Genomic DNA, 24,422 nt, shown 5'->3' with positions numbered 1-24,422 from the left:
AAATCACTCAAAACAACATGAACCAAAGAAAAGGAATCACTGATGTCCACTTTATTAGTTCTGAGCATGGGTAAAAGATGTTGGCCAAGTGACAATGTGGTCTTTGCAATCACACAGGAGATTTTGGAGGTTCAGTCCTTATCTGCTACTGTTTTAGAGAATGAGTTGGCCACTCTTCAGGTCATTTAAGGCATGACAGAAAGAATAAAGTCATGGTTCTGTACAACATGGTGCAAAGTCCTCAGTGATTCCGTAGTGTCATATTCCTGCATGTCCATCACACTGTGCAATCATTTATGCAAAAAGCAGCTCTTCAGTCCATTTCCAAGGGTCATCTTTAAGCTTCAATCTTGAGTTACAAGACTCCACATTCTCCACTGTCTCATTCACCATTTTAAACTACAACATGTTTCTTGCTGGGTAAATCTACTCCATAAACATTTGATTTACAAACAGGGCACCTGCTGTCTTTAAGGATGACTCAAAGAAGATAATAAAAATAGTGCTGCACAGTACATTTTGATATCACATACAGGCTTACGAGGCAAAAAAATACATCTCTCAATCAGGCTCTCAGAACCAAGAGCACCAGGGTACTGAGGAAGAAAAGAAACAAAAAGAAAACAGGCCCGAATGGATTTCTGATTATACCAAAACCTACTGTATCTTGTAGGCACGGTGCCTTCATGCAAGTTAAACACAGCCGTTGTGTTTTACGGTCTTCCACAGGTTGTCTAATTTAATGATTAATTCTATAACTTTACTGGAATGGTTTAGAAAAGGAGCAGCCCATGATTTATTTAACTATGAAATGTTTTAATAAAAGGCTTGATTTCCACGGGCTTCGGTGCAGCGTGTGTGCAACATTTTGCAAAAACAAAAAAATAAATACATGTATCATTATGCCCCTTTCAGATTTATAGGGTTATAAGCTGCTTTTGATATACACGTAGATAGCAGGTACCTTAAGTCAAAGAGGGGTGATTGTGATATATCTATATATGTAGTTCTTACAGATATGTGTAATGTCCTAACAGAATGAGCACACCTTATCTATTTGCAATGAAAGGGTCTACAACAACTGCGAGTGTTGGATCTTGACATTTTTAAATACAGTACATTATATCAGGAAATAAAACTGTAACACTGCAACCACAGCTTTTCCTAGCTGTCAGGAGTAAAAGCTCAAAATCCACGTCACTCATGCCAATTAATTAGAAAACACTGTGCAGAATGCACCACAGTGTATATATGCATACTTAGAGCGAGCTAGAGATTCATTCAAACTTAAGATCAGCATTTGATCATCAAATGAACACCAGATGTCGACAAGCTTTTTGTTCTTTTTGGCGTAACATGCATGAGAGCACCTAGCGACTGCGGCCTAATGTTTAAGTGCGAGTCTGCTCTAATCAAATGACAAAGTCTTATTGCAACTTAATATTTCCTAAAAAGAAATAATAAAACTGTTAAAATACAGGAATACAGACCTAACAATAATCCCCCACCTATTTCTAGAAACCTGAAAATCAGTATGGATGCATGTTTGTATACATGATCAAGTTAAACATCCATGAAAAAGAAGAAAAGGAAAAAAAAACCTTTTGACTTAAAGGATAGCATTGATAGCTTTGACCTCAAATAAAGTTTGCAGAAGAAGAGGATCAACAAGCTCCACCACATCACACAAGGAAAGAAAACAGAAAAACAGACCCGTTCATTGAAGTTTCAGAGAAAAGATGAGAAAAACAGAACAAAAATAAAACGAGAGGGTTGATAGATACTTAGATATCGTGGGGGAGAGGACAGCTGTCGGTGGACAGGCTGCGTTTACTGACTCTCGTCCAGTGGTCCTGTCAGTGTGTCGATGCTGCTGCTGTCTGTGTCCGACGCTAAGGTGTGCTCCGTGGACATGGAGGAGATATCATTTGCAGAGGAAGACTGGGACGCTGAACCGGACACCACATCTGAGAAGTAACACACACAAAAAACAGACGTGACACATGCAAAGTTTCAACTGGGCTGTGATAAAAAACAACAACAACAAAAAAAAAAAACTAAGTTAATACTGAGCGTGTGTGGCACTTATTTGTGAGGCACATATGAAGATGACAGCTAATTTCAGCAGGCTTGTTTTCATGTCAAGCTAGTTATGCTTTGACACTTACATTTGATAATCTGGCTGACGGTGCTTTCACGTACCTGGACAATCTTCTTTCATTAGACCGTTCTTGTTCCTCTCCTCCCAGTCGATCACCTCCTCATAAATTAGTTCTGTGGGCACAGAGCAGGTCAGTGTAAACAAATGCTCTGCCTGTGGTTCTTATACAGTAATACAGCTTCTTATATATAAACTACCTAATGTTGATTGCCCCACATTTAACAACCCTGTTACACTCTCATACTCTATCATTGTAAATTAAACGAATGGTTTCCAAATCTTTTCTAATATCTCCCAAGTATAAATGATATTTTCCTAAATGACATGCACTGTGTCATGAATTACGTCTCTTTTAACAGACAATATGGCAGAGTCAGATTCAACTGCTGTTAGTCGTTCTTTAACCTGCTTGACAAAGTTTTTGCTTTAACTTGAAAGCCTGACATCTAAGAACATCAGCATCCAGATTATTTCCCTGTGAGGCTTGGTATCAGTGCATTGCATGAACATTCAAAAGCAGCTTTCACATTTTCCCTGAAGTTTGAACTGAACAAAGCAGAATTTAACAGATGAAAGCGAAGTGAGCTCAGCTCACTCTAGGGGACACTGGATAATGTTATTGTTGACAGTGAACATGCCACGTAGAGTTCACACAGAGCAAGTTTTGGCTTATTTATTCTTTTAACTGTTACTAACAGAATGAGCACACTTTGTGTAAATAAAACCTGACTGGCTCCTTCTTATTCATGATATTTATCCATACAGATGTGTTAAACATTAATTTATCAGTAATTAACATGAACAAGGTAAAGTGCAATGTACACTTGAGTCCCTAGGTGGCGGTGTTTACTACCTTTCCACTGCTCAATAGTGTGTTCTCTCTCTTCCAACTGTTTATCTGAAATCTGGGGAGGAGGCTGTAAAATAAAAAGAAATACATATATCAGAGCAAGGCCCTACACAGCTACAACACTGAGGGAGAATCCCACCACTTTAATGGAATAGTCTCCTCACCGCATCTGCCTCTGCAGGGTCGTACCAAACGTGGATGTAGGGATGATTGAGGGCCTCTTCTACAGAGATGCGGCACTCAGGATCAATGACCAGCATTTTGGAGAGCAAGTCTCGTGCTTGACCAGCTGTTTCACCAACACAGGAAAGGCAGAGTTACCATGGAAACAAGTGCGTGGCATCATTTAATTTGTGCTGGGCAACATCTCTTGCAAGAAATAATAGCTGTGATGATGCAATTTGTAATTGTAAATAACACAGATTAGGGTCGAAAACTGTCATTCATTCAACTAATGAAGAAGAGAAGTTTTAGGCATTTGTGTCTTGATATTTTTTCTTGTTAGATTAATATAGTACAGGAAAAGACACAAAAATCAATACATTACATCAATGTCTTTGGTAAGTAACTGAAAGTAAAATAAATTTTGAGTATGGAAGTATTGAGCGTTCTTACTCTTTAGTTTGTCATGTTCTGACTCGGAAGGAAAAGCCCAGTCTGGGAAAAGTTCAGCAAAGCTGACGCCTGGATACTGTGGCTTGTTCATCACATAGTTCCTCACGGTCTCCATCAGTCGGTTCATAAACTCCAGACTGGGCGTGCCCAGGATTTCAATCACCTTATTCCACTGGTCGATGTCTAGACAGTAAACTTGTTAAGGACAAATCCAGAGGCATCGAGGGCACAAACCAATGCAAAGCAAATGAAAAGGACATAATGAAAGCAACTGAAATGATGAATGAATGAATAATCACAGCGTATAGTCCGGAAAACAGTGAAGGAGGAAAAAAAGAACACAAAAACAACAACAACGTATTATGTTACAAGAACCCACTTTAGAGACGATGACCCATATAATACAAATACAAAGTGCAGTGGTTTTGAGTGATATGTACTAAAAATGCAACACTCAGAAATTAGCGTGAAACAAAAGGACAGCTGAGTTTAATGAGATTGACATTTGTTTTGGAAACCAATGCAAACAAAACTATGGAAAAAAAACAAACTCAATATATGCCTGCTTAAAATTCTGTGACAATTTATCAAGTGATTTTTCAGTCTGGGCCAACGTAGTGACGCGGCAAACTAAAAAGAGCAACATTACAATCCACAGAACCATTTTGGCATGGCTAAAAATACAGATCTACTTACAGGCTTGCAATTGCAGAAGGGCATTACTTCCCAGGATGAAAAGCTATCTAACCAAATCCCACCTTTGCCCTGCATCCATTCACAGCACTCGCATGTAAATGTGGTTGTTGGTGAGTGAAAGGCATCTAAAGCCATTAGAAACAGATACCGATACTATAAACGCAACAGAATCACTTCAGTTTGATTCCTTCTAGCAATTTTAATTAATAAAGTAATAATTAGAATGAAGTATTTTTCATTTCATTACAAGATTAATAAGATCTGAACAAGCTTGCAGATAATTTAATGAACCGAATGCACAGATCTCCATTTTAACTGCAACAGATAATCTCTGGATTATCTGCTATACAGATCGTTTGTAGGGCTTAACACAAGAAATTTAAATTGATAAGTGTGTTTTGATAATTATCACACAAAAAACTTTCATGGAGGTTTGACGGAGGGTGAAAGACGCAAGAAAAGGGACAACAAGTGGCACAGAGACGATGAGCGAAGGATACGATCGGTGCCTTGGAAGATGACGCTGCCTTTTACCATCTCTCCCATGATACAGCCCACTGACCAGATGTCCACTGGGAACAGAAAACACACAAACATGCACACAGACAAGACAGAGACAGACACACGGACAATATTAAATCAAAGTGATATCATAACATCAACCATATAATACGATTCACAGTAGATGTACAGTAAGACGACACGATGGAGGCTGCATAGATGAACATGCTGCGTGGTTGAAATTTGAATGACAAAGACTAAAATACAAAACACCAGATCTCATTGTTTTGCTGTGTCCTCCTGCTGCGCCATTGCTTGATGCTTTTGACTCTTTCATTTTCAGGCTGGATTTCTTTTCCCTGGCTTGCAAGTGGTTGCAGCCTTCCAGGCCTTTCTCCTCGCCACCTCTTATCAGTTTATACAGCTGCTGCTCTCTGTCTCTCTCTCTCTCGCTTTCCCTCTGTGTGTAAGAGTGTGTGCTTAACCGGGTGAGACACAGTTTGTCTCTCCCCTTCGCTTTTTAAGTTGGATGTTTGCTTGAGAGCGTTTATAAGTGGTAAATGGCCTCTTAGCCTTTCCTCTATTCCAGTTTCACTGAGGCTGAAAGAGCTCTCTTTGATAACATCTCCAGACCTCTACAGAGTTACTGGCCAAGTCTACACTGGCATTACATGAATCGTAAATGTAAACTTTGCAGTGGGGACAGCAGTGGCTTTGTAAGCCTGAGAATGTAAACCTCCCCTGAGCCAAAGTGTAGAAATATAGACCTTTCCCCTACAGACAAGAAGCCATTCAGCCTCTAAAGTCTAATTCTGCTATTTGCCATAAATTCAAACTATATTAAACGCATTTAAAATTTATTTTACAAAAGCATTTAGGAATTTCTGAATGTTGAGAAATTGGAAAAATTGCCCAACCTGTAATGTCTTAGGTCATTATACAAGCCTTGCAAAACATCATAGAATGGTGGAACCCTTGGAAGACGTTAACTCAGATTTGACGTCCTTAATAAATGGTTTCAAAGCTGGTATTTAATTAATAGCTGAACATTGTTTCTTTGTAATACAAGAGTTGCATTCTTTTTACAGACTAAAATAAGAGAAAATATGAATTTCTAAAACAAATGTCTGCACAACTGGAACAAAAAAAGATATCCCAACAAGAGAGCTGTTAATTTAAACTTTGGGTAAATTTATAAAACTCCAAAAGATATTTGGTGTTCCCAGTCAACTTGATCAGAAAAAGATATTTCAAAAATTACAATTGTATAAAAACTTCTATGTATATTTTACAAAGCCAGAATGTTAAGCTATTAAATAAAATGGTTGTGTCATATCTGTGTTTTACTTACTTTAGTTCCAAAAGGGAAAACCTGAATGAACATCCTACGAGTGTTGTGCCTCCATAATTTCCACCAGTTCTGATTATGATAACTAAAACTACAGCTTCCTTTTATCCATACAATCAACTTTCTCTGAAAATGTCTGGAGCTGCCAGGGAATGTCCTTCTCACAGCTAGAAACCTATATAACCTATCACTAATAAAGTTTTTCTAGCTAGGATTACATCCCATTTACTACAATCCTTCTAATTTTCTGTCTTTCTGGAATTGGTTTAAACAAAATAGCTTAACAATCTATGTCGTTAACAACAGCATCTCAGTCAGTGGAAAAAATAACTCTCCAGTTACATGAGACGCACAAGGAAGGATACAGTCCTTTCCAGGAAAGAGGACTTTGTTAGAGATCATTTCAGCCATTATGCAGCCGACTGACCACAGGTCCACTGAAGAAGAATAGTAGCACAGTAAAAGCATTCATTGTCATCGTCAATAACCAATACAGCCAAACGTGAAACCTAACAAGAGCAAGACTGGATCAAAGATTTGGGACCACTTCTTGAAGGCAACAATAAACAAGGGTAAGAGTAGTTATTCAAGTAAATAAACACATAAATTCAAATAAACATAATGAAAATGTTTTTTTTCCTGTAAACACAAACAGTTGACGGACGGACGGACGGACGGACGGACGGACGGACGGACGGACGGACGGACGGACGGACGGACGGACGGACGGACGGACGGACGGACGGACGGACGGACGGACGGACGGACGGACGGACGGACGGACGGACGGACGGACGGACGGACGGACGGACGGACGGACGGACGGACAGACAGACAGACAGACAGACAGACAGACAGACAGACAGACAGACAGACAGACAGATAGATAGATAGATAGATAGATAGATAGATAGATAGATAGATAGATAGATAGATAGATAGATAGATAGACAGATAGATAGATAGATACATCACAATTAAACAATTGAAATGTTGCAATTAATCGAGATTAATCACATTGTTATGCACAAAATGTCCTTTTCCTTTAAAGTAAGGCCTACTGCTTTATGAAGAAAAAAAATTTTTTGGTTAACAAATACTGAATCTGGGATCTGCAACGTCCAGAGCTGCAAGTGCCTTGCTGGAATTTCCAAAACTGCGCTTGGCATTCCAAAATGTGGCATTGAGTCAGTGGCTTTCTGGTAATCAATCCAGGAAGTACACAGGTTGGTCTGTCTAGTTTTGCATTCTTGGGCGACAACTCTATCCACCAGCAGCAGATGTTTTGCTCCTCTGGTACATTTACCAATGCCTTGCTGTGTCTCTGTCATTTATTGATCCATGTGCTCACTTATCTTAGCCACATGATGCCTGAAAGGAGCTTCATGTTGTGGAGAGACAGGTTATAGGCCAATAATTGGATGAGACTGTTCCCTTCTGGGGATCTTTCAGTATCAGGACTAGCCATCCCTTGGTCAGCCATCCAGTGTGGGTCCCATCCCTCAGCAGTTGGTTCATTTGTGCCACTAGGTGCTCATGGAGTCAAGTTAGCATCTTTACAGTAGGCATGGATCATGTCCAGGCCAAGTGCTGACCAGTTCTTCATACCTGAGATTGTTTTTGGATATCTGCCACTGTGATGGTAACTGGGCTTTGTTCAGAGAGGAAGCCGTGGTCCACTCTTAGTTTTTTTTTTACTACTGTGCTTCACTGTTGTGTGATGCTTCTTCTTTCTCCCATGTTTTTCCATTATTGTTCAATCTCTGATGTTAACTCCCCCTTCTGACCTATCGTCCTGGCTCCCCTTTGCCATAGCATTAGTGTGTTGTATCTCCTCAGTCTCTAAATGTGATAGCAGATGTTGGAACACTGAGCTTGAAGTCAGTGTAGAATGTGAGTAACCATATATCTCACATTCTCTTCATGTAGCCCTGCTCACTAGGGTTACTAGAATATTAGCATCCAGTAGCACCTATTTTGTGTTCTAGTAGACAATTCTTGCCATTGTATCCTGGTTTCTAGTTTAATAATTTTGTTTAATTTTTTGTAATTAATTGTAATTGATACATTAAAGTCCCACTCATTAGCGCTGGGCAACGATTAATCGCATGACATTCTGCGATTAATCGCGATTAATCACATTGTCTCAAAATGTCTCTTTCCTTTAAAAGAAGGCCTACAGCTATATAAAGAAAATGCAGTAAATTTTGGTTTACAAACACGACATCAGGGGTCTCCTACCTGCGACTCTGGAGCTGCAAGTCTCTCTCTGGACCTTCCACAATGCCTCTAAATATGTGGCTAAAATATTTTTTTTTAATGTGTCTTTCTTGTCATTAGGTTGAAAACCAGGAACTTTTTTTTCTTTTACTTTACATCATTTCCCACAAATATCTACATCCCTTAGAAGAAAGTCTGTTTATCCTCTTTTTATAAAGGTTTTATGTTTTTCTTTATTTTAAAACCTAAAAATGGAAATAAAAATGTGGTTCTTCAAAAATAACAAATATCCTACGGTGGCTCTTCAATAAAAATATATCTATTAAGTTGCCTTTTTGAAAAGTCTCGTAACATTTGCAGCTCTAAAGGAGTTTTATTTAGCTGGCTGAGGGAAAAATGGCTCTTTGGATTGGAAAGGTTGCAGATCAACAGGATGAATTTAAAGCTGTGAAGCTGCTTCCTTCTAAACACAGAAGGAACAATATGTGCTGAATATCAGCATCAGGTGAACAGACAGAAAGCAGGATGAGAATCTCACAGCTTCTAGATGGTGAGGAGAGAGAAATATTCACAATATGCACAATAACTTCCATCCATGTACCTTCAGTGCTTCATTATCCAGATTTCAGGCCTATAAATTCTCTAAACTTTCATTTTTAGCTTGACTGCACCTGCAGCCTCCGCTACCGGGAGTTAAGGGGTTAACATCTCGTTTCCGGGTGAAACGTCAGGTCTGTAGATGTAACTATAAACATGTGTGGTATCCCCAGGAAGTCCAAAGTCTCAGCTACCAGCTCAGCAAAACCATTTCTATCACCAACAAACACAGTTAAGACAACAATAATTCAAAGACCAGCTACATAAAGTCCGAAAAATATGTAAGATGATGTCTCCCTCTGTCCACCCGACAGCATGAACACAGACAAACGGTTCCTCTACTAAAAGCTCACATCTCACAGATTCCACAGCTGGAAGTTTCATCTCGCTATGACCAAGATTCACCGAACCAGAGGCAGAAGAAGACCCGATTTAAGCTTTACTCTTGTAAAAGTCAGAAAGCATGTCTTACCTTTGCTGTCTTGTATAAATTAAAACCGCATTTATTAAAAAAAAAGAAAGACAATTAAAAGTTTCTCATTGTCTTTTGGGAGCAGTTTCCCGTCCAAAAAACACAATGTCCTGCCATCTGCATGGGTTTAGACAAAGAGAAACGTCGGTTCTTCTTCTTCTTTCTTAAGTTCCAGACAGAAAAAGTCTCTTCATTCTAATAAACTCGCTCTCTCCTGATTACATCTGACGCACCACTGCAGCAGGGAAGGGAGACATGGACGCCATGTTTCTGTCATCAAAGCCAGTGGCCAGCAAAAAAACAAAACAAAAACAAAAAACGCGTTAATGTGTCCAGCACTAATATATATAACTACAACTATATAATGAAGTGGCTAATGCTCAGTTCCTTTTAATTGAAACTGCATTCTGCTTACTCCACAGTGCATATTCATTGTGATATAACAGATGGAGTAACTTGATGCTCCTAAATAAATTTTCGAATAAATTGCCAGTGAACAATTGTGCACATGATCCCCGTCTGGACACAAAAATAGAAGGAAGTGACTAGAAGGAAGTCATAATTATCAGGCTTTAAGTAAAATGTAACACCTGAGGAAAGAGTTATGCTTTCAGTGTTTACAGATTCCTGAACAATAAATCGTAGTTCTTAATTATACCAAAGAAAAGTAGTCAGAAAATCAGATTCAAACCGAATTATTATTGTTTTTGTGTCACTGAGTCATCTTTGACTTAGAAACCAAGTAACTCAGTTTACCCAGGAACTTCTTGGTCAGTACACAGGTGACTGAATTCTTGGCAAATAGTTCCCAGACTACATTGCTTTTAAATAATGCAAAAAGGATATCCTGCAATCCTGCGTTGGGTGTTACTTAGGAAGTATCGATTAATTAGATTTTTTAGGGATGGGACTAGGTGTGGTTGTTGCTTAAAATAAACATACTTCCTTTCCAAGTAGCCTGCCAGATTCATAAAATACCTATTCTTGATGGAGCGCTAGCTGCACCTTGTAAATAAACAAACATCCCTTACATATTTCCACTCCAGTATGATGTGATGGTAGGGGTAAGGTGGATAAATTGGAAAAAAACATATCGGTGGAAATATATATTGGTTTTCACCATAACCTTCTGATTGATACAAAGTGATTTTTCTCATCTCTGAGTATTACTTCTAAAATTTAGACAGACAGACAGACAGACAGACAGACAGACAGACAGACAGACAGACAGACAGACAGACAGACAGACAGACAGACAGATAGATAGATAGATAGATAGATAGATAGATAGATAGATAGATAAGACTTAGTCTAATTACAGACTGTATTGACCCCTCTGGAGCTCATCTGTCTGTCTGTCTTGACTTTCATGACAATTGTTTGGAGTTGGTAGGCTGAGAAGCAGCAACACTTGGCTTTATTTATTTATTTATTTTGCACTATTTTATTGTCTTGGATGACCAGCCCCTGTCTGTGGTGGAAAACGTTTACTGTCCAATTTCAAGATTTTTTTAAATAAAATTCTATGATTTCAGTTTATTTACTCAATAATTTCTTTCGTCTGTAAAAGATCTGTTTGACTGGACTGACGAGGGTTGTGTGGCATTTCCAAACCTGAAGGGGAACATCAGTTTTTTCTCTGAAGTTCTCAGAAATCACTATTATTTATGCAATAGTACACTTCCACGAACACGTTGTGAAAGTCAGACTGTAATAAATCTGTGTTTTTAAATAGGGAATGGCACCCGCTCACAACCTATGAATGAAAGTAGCTGACTTATTAACCTCCATATTATCTGTAAATCTAAAGCTTCTTTTACATTCGCCACTCACAGATCTCAAGATTAAGATGTTTTTTTGTTTAAATGGGTCTTCAACCATTTTTAAGGCATTTCTGAAACGTATGTTCTATTTTATATTTATGGAGATACTAAGACAATTCTGAGCAGTTCACCATCTTTCAGAGACCACTCTATGTGTTGACTTGTGCCAGTGTTTCAAGAAATGTAATTTATTCATTTAAATTATTGCTGTGAGACAATTTGTGTGGTTGTATTTACCATTCTCCTTATACTTCATACCCAGAATAACCTCAGGGGCACGGTAGTATCTGGTTACCACGTAAGGGGTCATCATGAAGTTAGTACAGGCTGTCCTTGCCAGGCCAAAATCCAAAATCTTCAGAGTGCAATCTGACTTCACAACAATGTTGCTAGGCTTCAGATCCTGAGGGGATAGAAAATCTATCAATCTACAGAAAAATATGCAGACACAAACATTACATATTAATGACTGGTTTATACAGAAATGACGACTAGAGGAAAATCCATGTATATTTGTATTGATCTTTACATTTGTACAAATAGGTTAAAAAGAAAATGAAAAAAATTCTCCCGTTTATTCCAAGGGTACCAGTATAATTTAAGAATTAAACATGAATTTTCAGACTCTTTAAGCCCACAGCACAATCATGATCTGTATTTACCCTGTGGATGATCCCAGCTGAGTGCAGATGTCTGATGCCACAAAGGATCTGGTAAAGCAGGTAGGACATCCTCTCATGGTCCAGGTCCATGTGGATCACCTGACATAGACTGGCATCCATCAGCTCCATCACCAGATACCTGAGAGAGGGATTAAGGAAGAGGATGAAATAAAGGTTGTGCTACAGTTAGTGTTAAGAGGAAAGAGTTAACAGGAAAACCAAATAGAAAGAGGAAAAAAGACAGCACAGAAGCCCATGAAGGACCAGAGATCAAAGTTATCAAAGTAGAAAATATTTAAGTATAAAATAAACTCAAAACAGTGAAATTAGTTGACATATAAACAGGCAGATTTGAGTAAAATGGGAAAAAAAACAACACAATTTTGAAACCAAGAAACCCAAAAGAAACCCAAAGCAAAGTAATTTGTTAAAGTCTCAAAACACTCCACTGCCACTCACAGATCCTGGAACTCCTCCAGAGATTTCTGAGGCGTGAAAACATTGATCAGACGGATGATCTGCAAGCAGAGAGACAGGGCCATTAGTCCACTCTGTTACTCTCCTATTTACATCCACTTCACTGTGGAGATCTATCCAACTGTGGGCAAAGCACTACAGAGGATTCTGTTTAGATTTTGTCACTCTGAGCAAGAAACTTCATGACCATAGCAGAGAATTTAGTATGCTACTCTCACAAGTTGGTGCGTCAACTTAAAATTAAAATATTCCTGTCAGTTTTCCATTCACTCTAAAAATATCTAATTTAATGATCAGATATTGTTTGTGGTCAGTCAAATTACAGAGCCTAACTAGCTTCACTAATTTTTTAAGAAATTGTTTTTGCACATTTACTACAAAAGCACACAGGACGCCTTCAAACAGGTAGAAAAAGAGGATTGTATTAAATCTGGGTCTTACATTTTTGTGGTTGACACATTTGAGTAGCACCAGTTCCCTGTATGCACGCTTTGCATGGGTCTGGTTCTGGAAGGGCCGACATAGCTTTTTTACTGCCACAGGTATACGAAGGACTGTATCTAGAGCAGAGCTGGTCACACATTGCAGGAGGAGGAAAAAGACAAAGGTTAGCAAAGAAACAAAAAAGGAATACTGTTGAGGAAATATTTTGTTTGCGTAAAGGCGAGAGAAGTTAGCTACCCATCTGTTCACATTAATCTTTGAAAACATTCAAAGATTCAAACACATTTTTCCATTAGGGACTAAAAAAAAGAAAAATCAATTAAATCAGTTCCCCAAAAGGATGGAATCAGTTTCAAGAAGATTTCAGTCTGTCATGTTTATTATAATCTGCATTGTGAAAATACATGAGAACAATTTTAGAGGCAATTCTTACATGTGGAAGGAAAAATTAATTTTTCACAGATTATAGGATCAAATGCAAACACAGATGTCTGCTGCCTGACACGGCCAACTTGCTAACTGTAGCAAGCTAGTCCTTTCATGGCCGACTAGCTGATTTAATCGCAAAATAAACATTATCAACTGCTAATCAAAATAACACTTTTGTCCTTGTAGCAGTCCACTGCTGATAAATATATCAGCATGCTATACCATTATATAAATAAACAGCTTCAATCTGCAGGCAAAACCTGTATACGTACATAATTATAATGTCATATCTGTGACTATTACTTTCATTGCCTCACTAGTAGAAGTGTTTGCATCACTCTGAAATTTGAAGAATATATTTAAATAAATCTGGAGTTTTACTTTTTAATTGTGATTTAGCCATGAAAATCATGTCTTAGGTGTCCATTTTTGAAGATTATACAAAGATTATACAGCTTTAATTAAAAGGAATTTAAAACAGGTTTATGAAGAATACAATGCATTAATTCTTCATAAACCTTTATTCATAAATCAGCATATTGCCTTGCGCCTTATTATTATAATTAAGACATTACTCTAAATAAGAGATTGGCAAGTAAATAGTTTTTTTCTAAAAACTTTAACCCAAATAAGGTCAATATTTAAAGTGAGCAATAAACAAATTTAGAAATGTGGGGTATTTTGATCTTTGTTGTATTATATAAACATGAACATGCTATAATCTCACTCTTACATCCCACTGTGAGTTTTTACAGCATCTCATGACACACAATGGCTGCTATACAGTAGGTGTTCGAGGCTCCACAGAGGCTAGGTGAGCTTACTGTGAGCAACTCTGGGATAGTTTTTGGCAGAGTTCAATGCAGACTGCAGCCAGCGGTAAAAATAAGACACACTTGTGGCCTGATGGGAAAATCTGTGTAGGCGACTTTAGATATAATAAATACTTTGGATGGCTGTAAAATTCACAATTGCTTGGGTGTGTAATGGGAATGTGATGCATTAATCAGATAATGCTCTGTAAGATGTAAAACAGGAATATGAATGATTTACGTCCTGTGACATCCTGACGTGTAAATCATGTACACATCATATTTGCAATGCTGTCTTGTTTAGATTAAGGTCCCGCTGTGCGTGAAAAGAGACATTTAGTAGAAAAAGCACAACAGTAGCTGTGATTCCTTTACTGGTTTTAAAAGCGACATTTCTAAAATTTCGACAAAGTACTATTATGATTTGCAGGTGTTTCCATTAAATGGTGTTTAGCATATTAGCCGTAATTCTCCTAAAATCTCGCCCACTTTGAGGAGATTTCTAATTCCTTATAAAACATTTCGCTGTTGTTTGCTATTAAGGATGATGGTTGTATTTTTCTATTTATTCATTTGTAAAAAGATTTCCATCTCCTCCTCTGTCCATACAAACTGCGCCATCTTTACTTAAAATAAACTGGTCATGTGACTCCGTATGTCACAGTGACGGGTAAGTGTGAAAAACGTTTTTCCATTACACTTTTGGGACATACTTCTATGTCGACACATCTGAAAAGCCACCTCATGAGACTGCAAAAACCTTTTAGCGATATTTGAATTTTTTCAAAATGTAGTTTATATATATATATATATATATATATATATATGGCAATGGCTCCATTCAAGTGTCCTAAAAGCCATGATAATATATGATTTCATTTACTTGCTGCTGGTGTTGTTGCTATTCTGTCCTGTTTTTCTCAGCTTGTCTTCCTATAGGTGCTTCCAATGATTGTCTACTTTGTTGTCTTACAGAGAATTTAGGATATTTTCTGTTAAGTTTCTTTACAAGCGTAGCAGCTGGTTGTTTTGTTTTTCTGTTTCGATTGTACAGTTGTTGCTGTTGTTTTCTATCTTTTGTAGCTTTTCTCCTCTTTCTTCTCTTCACACTCCTCTCCTGTGTTCCCGCTTGTCACATCCAGCATAAACATGTAACACTGCAGTTGCCAAAATAAAGAACAATAGTCAAGCATCAGGGAGAGCTTTAAATCCACAAAACTCCCCTTGTCAAAGCAAATTTGCCCAGCACAACATGCCAGTCAGACCATTAATCTGCTTGCTATAAAGCTGGACAGGAAAAGTAAAGAAGAAAAAGCACAACTATAACTTTTAGTAATGGCTCCATTCAAGTGTCCTATAAGTCCGTATACTGTAATGACGAGCCCACGTGCACAACACAAAACTGAAATCAAAAAGGCTGAATAATTTCAGCAAATAGAAGCACTCAGAGAGAGCAGACCTCTGCCAAGTAATTGTAATTCTTTTGTTTTTTTTGGCCAATAATTATGAAAATGATTTTTGAGTTAGAAGCTCTAATTTCTCAAATTATCCGTTTCCTAGTATTAAAGAATCCTTTAAAAATTTCTGGATCCAGGCAGTGATAAGGATCACGCCCCAAATCTAATTACTTGTTCCTTATTACATTTCCTAAAAAATTGTTAAAAATCTGTCCAACAGACGGATAAAGTCGCCGAATACATGACCTCCACCTTTGGCGGAGTTAATTACTGGTGTTATTGTTCACACCTGTGCTTTTCCTGAAACTATAAATCAAAATGTTAGCAATGACAAAAGGCCTTGTGGGCAGAAAGTTTACTTTGCTTATATGACAGCTAAAATTCTTTTTTAATTAGGAGGCGCTTGGGATATCTGCTGGTTACTGGGCTGGGCTGGTTACACAATCAGCACGACTCTATCCTCTCCATTCCCACCTAATTTTGTGATTATTTCCGTCTATTGACATTACTAAGTTTCAAAGGTTATAACTCAAGAATTACTTGGTCAAATTTATTTAATGATACCTCATTTAAAAGATAATAAGCTCTAGTTTCATAAAATTATCTCTTTTAATATGTGGCTGAAATATAACCTGATCCACATCAGGCAAAAATTTAACTGTAAACCTTTTTTTTCCCTTATGCATGTTTTTGCACCTATTATTGAATAAATGTAATTTTAAGATGATTCATGTCCAACACAAAATATTTACTACATATCCTCTACACTTTGTTAACCAAACCTGGTTTCTAGGTTTCTAGGTTAAACCTTATGGGAGTTATGGACTTTTTAGTCTCAAATGACCAAACTTATCCGAATTGTGCTAAATGTTTTTACTTATTTCTGTGAGACTGGACACATTTCTGAGCTATTTAGTTGTAGCTGAATGCAAAACACATTCATTTTGACACAAAATGGATGCCAGTCAAGTATGCACTTTCTACTCTACACGTGTTTGCCACCTCTTTACACAGCTGGCATCCATTTAGATACAAAATGAAGTACTACTGTACTTTCTGCTATACATGGCGTTTAACAACTCTTTCTATACCATTCTTCAATCATCTATCTAACCCACAGCATCCATTCTACTTAATCATGTCAAGAATAATCACAGTAAAAACCGTTTTACAACACATTATGTGCAGTACAACAGAAAAGATAATATTGCTCATGCATCTAAAACATTGTCCAAGTCATTTCACTGCTTTGGCTTTTTCTGATGATACGGTACCCAAATACACTGAGGGTCAGCTTACTTTTTCCCCCATACAGCTTGCTTTCTTTCACATGACATGACGAATTACCGGAAAAAAAACGAGTTGTCAGGTGTCTTCAGTGTATTTTGCGCCTGCTCTCTCTGATGTACGTCCGCCTTCTGCTGTCAGCCCAGCCTCGGCGCACCGGTTACGCTCGTTGATAACCTGCTGTTGACATGGTTAACCTGGTCATGCCCTACATCTTTCGAAAGGCCTGCTGATTAGCTATACTTGTAAGTGACTGGCATGAATGACAGCCTATCATCACAGAATTGTTCAAGCCGCAAAGAAAAGGAGCACATGCGTCTTGGCTAGTCAAGCAGGGAGCACTTGTTGTCGCCAGGTGTCCTGGGATGATGAGAAATACAAATGTACCCAACAACACTGGGTTCACAGACATTCATAAGGACTATACTGGAAAAATACATAACTTGGAATAGCTTCGTGGGAAACTATTTATTTTAGGGGCGACGTGGCTGAGTGTGGCTCAGCAAGGTAGAATGGCCCTCTTGTAGCCTGAGGGTTGCCGGTTCGATTTTCGGCCAAGTCGAGGTGTCCTTGGGCAAGACACCGAACCTCTAATTGCTCCTGAGGGCTCGTTGTTGAGCGCCTTGCATGGCAGCTTCCGCCATCAGTTCGGGAATGTGTGTGTGATTGGGTGAATGTGATATATAATGTAAAGTGCTTTGGTTATCATTCCAGGTACAGTAAAGGGCTATATAAATACAGACCATTTACCATTTTATAACACTTGAACCTTCTGGGGAAAAGTAATACATGGAATCACGGAATAGATCGATAAGGTGACGTCATGACCACCAAACAAGTAGGAAGTCCCATTAGCTTTGTCACTAGCCATAACAGTTCTTTTACTAACTGTGTTTTGGTGTTTAGGAATACTGTAAAATAAATTACTGGCTTGATTGCGGTGAATCTAAGCGAAGGTATAGCATGCCTATATTGACAAAAGTGTTATTGGAGAAATTTTAGAGTTTATCAAACAAAATGGTGACTGGGTCACCAGAGATCAGGTGGGAATGATGAGGTTATACAAGCCTCTCACCAGACAATGCCTTGGGCCCCCGAGCCGATGGCACGAAGCTGTTGGTAGCGCTTGAGAACAGTGAAGGTGGAGTCTCCCACCTGAACACTGTAGAAATGGCCATCCGCCTCACTCATCCTGCTAAACTGTCAGGACCACCAGCACAGTCTGTAGAGGATCAACAAAAAACACACACATACAGAGAAAGCAAACACAGATTAACACGATAGAGCTCATGCCAGGCAGTTCACCAAGTAACAAGTTCTAGTATATCAATAAGCCTCCATCAGTAAGATAAAATGATGCCACTGTTAACAGATTACTCATTTCATTTTCATTTCAGTCTAAAGCCAGACAATTCATCTCGGCTCTCTGCCCAGTTTGTTTATCTGGCAACAGTAACACTGGGCTGGGGCTGACGTTGTAGCTGTTAACGTGGTGCATGACTGTAAGTGCATCATAGAGAGCAGAGACTGACAGCGTGGAGTTCCTGGGGCCCTTGCTGCCATCTCTTAACTCAAACTGACACACTCACGCTCAATAAACACAAACATAACACACACACTCGTGCGGACAGTATTTTGATTTGTGCATGTTTGTTATTCTGTGCTTCTCTGTACAGCCATGAGCACTACATGAGGACATACATGTTAATAAAACACATGATGCGTTGGTGTGGTCAAAACAAATATGGCAGCTTTAGCACCAATTCCTGAGGCAGGGAGTGGAGGCGCATTATTCTTGGCAGTTGTTTTTGTGTGTGTGGGCAAGGACACACAATCATGTAGCTATGCAACAGCGAGCAGTCATGGTTGGTTGTCATTTCCTCAGAAAACAGCCACAAGTTAGATGGAGTGCAATTTTTTTATCCTTTTCTGTTTGACAGGGGGGAAAAAAGTAAAGAGAACAAAAAGAAAAAAAGATTGACTGGTTTTGATTGTCAGGGAGATAAAGTGCTGAACAGAAAGAAGCAGCAGGGGGGAGGTTATGATCGCATGGAGCCTGGAAACATTTCATGCTGCATGAACTGTAAAAACAACTCAGTCTCAGCTTTGACAGAGCGTGTGACTGAAGAGCTACATCGCTACGCAGAGGTGGCGCAACTGCCCGCTAACTAAATCAAAAGTTACTGTTGGACCAACGACTTTTAAATTAAAATAAATGTAATTAATCATTATTTCATTTTAATGATTATTTTCTTGTTCAAAACATGTATTTAGACTAAACTAGTTTAGAGATGTGCTTTTGGCATGAGCAGACCGGGTTACTCCCATCGTATGCTAATCTTCACTATACCGACCGGGTAGATCAGGTTTGACAATCGTATGTCAGGGTACTTCCCAGAGATGATTAAGAGACCAAACCTTCTTTTTAATAATCATATTGTATGTCAATAATCACTGTACTGAACAGATCAGGTTTGACCACTGTAGATCAGGTTTGTCCGTTGTATGCCAATAATACCATTGTTCCTGCAAGGCCAACCTGCAAATATAAACGACACACACACCTCTCCTCTTTAAAGACTCTTCAGATGTGCTTGTAACTCTGCATGACTCTGCCTTCGTGGATGAGCTTTAATAAACCTGAATGGATTTTCTCATCTGGATCATTGTCAGAAGCTATTATTCATTTTTCCATCACAGTGGCTTTTAAAACATGTCTGTAAAAAGAGCATCAAAGTTAATAATCATGTTGATTATGTAATTAAGTTGATTTGCATTGACGGACCCGACTGTTTACTTGCAGCCTGCAAAATTAGAGCCTGACCGATACTGATTTTTTGAGGTTGATGCCGATCCTGATATTTGTCAGAAAAAAAATTCAGATAACTGATTAACCGGCTAAAAGCTAAAACTTCTATTTTATTTATTTTAAATTTGCATAGTGATTTTTTCTTTCTATGGAGCATACATCAATATAGCTACCAGTTGTACTGATGAATTTATCTTTAGATTTAGACCATAGGTGTATGCTATATATATAAGCAATATAATGACTAAAGTCACTGGTAAAACGTTATTTATGCAGCCCTCTGATGGCCTTTACTGTTAAATCAAATTATCTCTACACCATTATTTTCTTGGCCATGAAGTCATGACTCATATAACCCAAAATAAAAACCAGAGACACCTTTTTTCAGATATCAAAACAGTGATGTTTAACAGAGTTTTAACATATAATGTTATGTATTATGAAGCTGTAATGTTATAATGCAGTGATGAACTCTCATTCTGTACTCTCTACTATTTTGTACACGGTTTTTCTGCAGTTAATGGCTGACTTTTAAGCTGTTAGCAAACACTATGCTAAGTTGGCATAACCATAGCGATGTTATTGATAACATAAACTGACAGGGCGTAGCTAAAGCTAGGCTAGCACAACTTTAGCGACGCAATGTACATGAAAAGCATTACAGACCCAACGAAGGACGGGTCATTATCATGACACATGGCAAAGTTGACTGAAATTAAAGTAGCTTAATATTAAATTAAATGCTCCTAAATCAAAATGAATGAAAAATACTTTTCAATGACCATAACAAAAATACAGCTGTGCAAAATGCAAACGAAAAGATGCGAAAAAGAAACATTATTCCCTCATTCTATATCGCGTCTGATAAAGTCTCAATATATTTTGGATTCCCCCCCCCATTCATTTATTTTCTGTTGGGATTTGTAATTTCTACTTGTACGAGAAAATTCTTGAGGAAATTATTGAAAAATATGTTTTTATTTATTTGTAAAATTAACCATATTTTCAGCAAATAAACAGAAATTAATTCCTAGATTAATCAAAAAGAACTTACAAAAAGATAAAAGTGGACCTTCCTCATACTTGCATTGTCCTTTGCATGGTATAGTTTTATCTTGCATTTGTGGATGCAGAAACAAATTATACACACCAGGAGCCTTTGATGCACTTTGCTGAGGTAACAGTCATAAACACTTGCTCGAAAATTAAATGAACTTGTGCCAATCTCTCTCTAACTTGCCACCTGTCTTCTTTTCAGTACTGCTTCATAAACTAAACCTTGGGAAGAAAATAAAAAGGCCCTCACATCTCTGTCAACTTTTGTCCTCTGCTTCCTGGCCATTTCTCCTTATTACACGTACATCCAGCTGGCTCTCTATCTGAACCCAAAGGGAGAGCTGCGAAAAAAACCTAACTTCCTTTACTCCTTTCTCACTGGGCTTTTGGTTCTTTTGGCATCCCCTCACTTTTCTGCTTCTTTCTAATTTTCTCTCAAATTCTCCCCACTTAAGAGACTGATGATTGAATACTGCGATTATGGTATGCAGGAAAAGCTCTGCTTGATTAAGTAATTGTTGAAATTACTGGAGAAATTGAATGGAAATGCAAAGATTTCATCCAGTTCAATACACTAAAGGTTGTGTTATATTCCACAATATCTTTCTATTTAAGCCAGGATGCTACAACATTGTCTGTTTTCACATTTTTTTATAATTTATTATTACTTTTTTAACCCAAATGCCTGATGCATAGATTCAGAAAACACACATCATGCTGGCATGGGGCATTGATTATAACCTAGATTCATTGCAGCTAGAGACAGAACAGCAGATGTATAATACTTTATAAGCTAATAAGATAGTCGTAACTACAGGCTAAATGTAAAATAAATATTACATTGAAGCATAAACCCATTTAGTTATGGCCTGCCGGCACAAAGGAATTTGTTCATATACAAGCAGGATTTGATTAGTGTAGATTCGAGTTGATGTCCCTCAGGAAAACCTGGCTTCACTGAAGGTACACTGCAAAATGGATGAGTCACAGCACCAAACATTTGCCTGCTATCACATTTCTAGCCCTCAGCGATGACAACATCATGACACAACTGGTCCTGTGAATGTGGACAAATACTAATATCTTATTGATTGCTCAGAGGGGGGGGGGGAAACATGAGTAAAATAATAATAAATGTTGCTGTGCTTCAAAATTCAGCTAAATTTCTCAGGAAAAACATCAAGTAAGCACTAAACTACCTACAAAATTTACAAAGAAAGCCGTAACTGACAAGCCTGTCTGCAAAACCTGCTTTCTCTTTCTGAATAGTTCGGATCCATTTTGATTTATATTTCACATAAGAAAAAGACTGAACACTTAATGGAAGGAAAAGCTGGTTATCAAAAAAAAAGAACATTACTTTAAGGTTTATTTGCAGTGAATGTGCATTTCTAAGAGAGATCAGGACAAATAACTAAAACCTTTCGTTAAAATTTTCCCTAAAAACATAAAAACTACAAAAAAATAATAAACTGTTAATCTGGTTGGCATTCTTTCACAAAGCTAACTGTTTCCCCCCAGATACTCAATTTTGAGACAATATTGGGTTTAAGGGCACTTCAAGGCTGGGATTAAACCACTAATCAGATAATAAAAATTGACTCTTTCTCTCTTGACTCTGCTTTTAAGTGTCACAGTTTAAAAAAAAAAAAAAAACATGAAACAGATGTTAGATAAAAACTGGTTAAGTAGACTGAAACAAAACAGTTGTGTGTTTGAATGCCTCACTATGGCAGCCTCTTATATGTTGGCACTGTACGGATAAAGAATAGTAAAAGCCGTGTTGAATTCATTGCAACTGTGATTCATCATCATACAAGATGTATAAATGAAAAAATATCCTCTTATAGCTTCCAAAGCATTTTGCAACAACATGCTTTTGTTAGTTTTACTGCTGGTAGAACTGATGAGGGAAGTGACCTTCACAAAAGCATCATCATCCTCATCCCAAACCCATCATGGCTACTGCCCAGTTCAGCCAAGTGCCTTAAGGTCTAACGTGGCTCCCAGTAGGGAGCTGGATCCGAGTCAGTGAGCTGGCAATGATATCAGATTAACATGGCCTGAACACCCAAAGTCTCATCCTGATGTAGCAGGGTTATAAAACACAGCAGGGTGCCTAAAACTACATCTAGGCTGCTGCTTCTTAAGATATTGATTTAGTCTTAAGGTACAGCCTCTTGGTGAGGATAAAAGGATGAAGAATATATATATATATATATGTGTGTGTGTGTGTGTGTGTGTGTGTGTGTGTGTGTGTGTGTGTGTGTAAAGCAAGGCCAGCGGAACATCTGTTCCTCATGAAACCTTCTTAATGGACAGTATCCTTTCACAGAGCATTTATGTAGGATATGTAGGATCCCACCAAATTTATGGGTTACACAACTCCGCCTGTGCTAGGAAATGCTTGTCGACGACAGGACAGATTAATACATAGCTTGACTCGCCGACAAGCTACTGACATACCAAATAAACTTGATGACCTTTTTTTAAAAAAAAATACATGTTTTCATCACATCTGCACTTGTGCTTCTTGTTAACTGTAATACAGCTTTGAAAACATGAGCCACGGAACCACTGAAATGTCATTCATACGGGCTAAATGAACACCAAAACTGATGTTAACCTGTGTATCGTTGACAAAGCGGTGTTATAGCAGTAGCATACCACTATGAATTTTGTGTAATGTCCACACGGAACGCTCCTGTTGTTTAATACACGCAGACACGCCGAGGTATGGAGTCACTCGTGTATGACACACGGTGGCCGCAGCACTGCTGGCACTCGGCGCCTCCTCCAGTCAGAAATAATCGGTTCACACCGCCAAAGTTACACCAAAATAAAAACCAGCCGAATTCGCTTCATGTCTGTTGGGTTACAAAGTTAGCAGGGCCTACACTGCCAGCCTCTCTCCGTTCTTTCGCCAGCAATGCGGTAGTCGGGCCGCCTGGGCTGACCTGAAAGCTCTGATGGACCAGGGGACGGTAAAAAGCGGCAGCTGCAGCAGCGAACCTACCTTCTCCCTTCGCCGTTCCCAGGGAGCTCCCATGCACAGACCAAACACTCTCCTCGTCTTTCAGGTACAACTGTTACTTGGAAAAGTTTAGGAGAATAAACCCCCCCGACTGTCACGACTGACAGACCTTCCTCTGGTTCCTAGCTAACTCCAGCGGCAGCACGGAGGAAAGGAGCGACGGGTGCTGAGGAGCCACAACAAGCAAGACGGAGCACTAGATGACGTCATCACGCATAGTTTACGTTGGACAGAGTTTTTTTTTCTCCATAACTTTCTGGAGAAACTTCTTATTTTGCATTTGACTAACTGAAATATCAGTATAACAATCAAAGAAAGGAGTGAAACCCACTAATGATAAATTATAAACAAGCATTTTGTGTTAAACATACAGTTTCATGCCACCTGTTTAAATTAAAATAAAACATTTTGCTGTTGAATGAGCCATGTGAGTTTAATTTTATACCATAGTCTTATAGTCTTATCTTTACTTAGGCAATATCAGAACAAATTTTGAATTTCTCTATTTTGGGTAGCTTCAGTCTGTCATTTATCAAACAATTCTCTTCTTTTTTCTTTCTTTCTTTTCTTTCTTTTGGATTTTAGCCATCAGGCTCTAGCTATGAACAACAAAACCTCTTCAAACTGTTATATTTTTTTCTTTCCTTTGCTTTTTCTTTTTTGTTTAGCTTT

At 38.3% G+C, this 24,422-nt stretch overlaps 1 protein-coding gene across 2 annotated transcripts; it reads right to left on the bottom strand.

Annotated features, from left to right (window-relative positions):
- Positions 1-36: 36 nt before the first annotated feature.
- On the bottom strand, positions 37-23,929 carry mapk9 (mitogen-activated protein kinase 9). Of its 2 annotated transcripts, none has more exons than XM_041989881.1 (12): positions 23,733-23,929; positions 17,927-18,073; positions 12,864-12,993; positions 12,405-12,463; positions 11,946-12,084; positions 11,521-11,686; positions 6,537-6,608; positions 3,627-3,809; positions 3,176-3,300; positions 3,015-3,078; positions 2,203-2,274; positions 37-1,967 (listed from the first exon to the last, which is right to left on the bottom strand). In XM_041989881.1, the coding sequence occupies exons 2-12, from the start codon at positions 18,040-18,042 to the stop codon at positions 1,831-1,833; spliced, it is 1,263 nt and encodes a 420-aa protein (XP_041845815.1). In that variant the 5' UTR covers positions 18,043-18,073; positions 23,733-23,929; the 3' UTR covers positions 37-1,830. The 2 variants fall into 2 exon arrangements, with proteins under 2 accessions (XP_041845815.1, XP_041845814.1); XM_041989880.1 differs by lacking the exon at positions 6,537-6,608 and adding an exon at positions 4,823-4,894.
- Between the last annotated feature and the right edge of the window lie 493 nt (positions 23,930-24,422).

The sequence above is a fragment of the Melanotaenia boesemani genome, chromosome 7, assembly GCF_017639745.1.
Source record: "Melanotaenia boesemani isolate fMelBoe1 chromosome 7, fMelBoe1.pri, whole genome shotgun sequence".
NCBI lineage: Eukaryota > Metazoa > Chordata > Actinopteri > Atheriniformes > Melanotaeniidae > Melanotaenia > Melanotaenia boesemani.
Note: the sequence above shows the minus strand (reverse complement) of the source record. Positions and strands in the feature narration are given on the sequence as shown.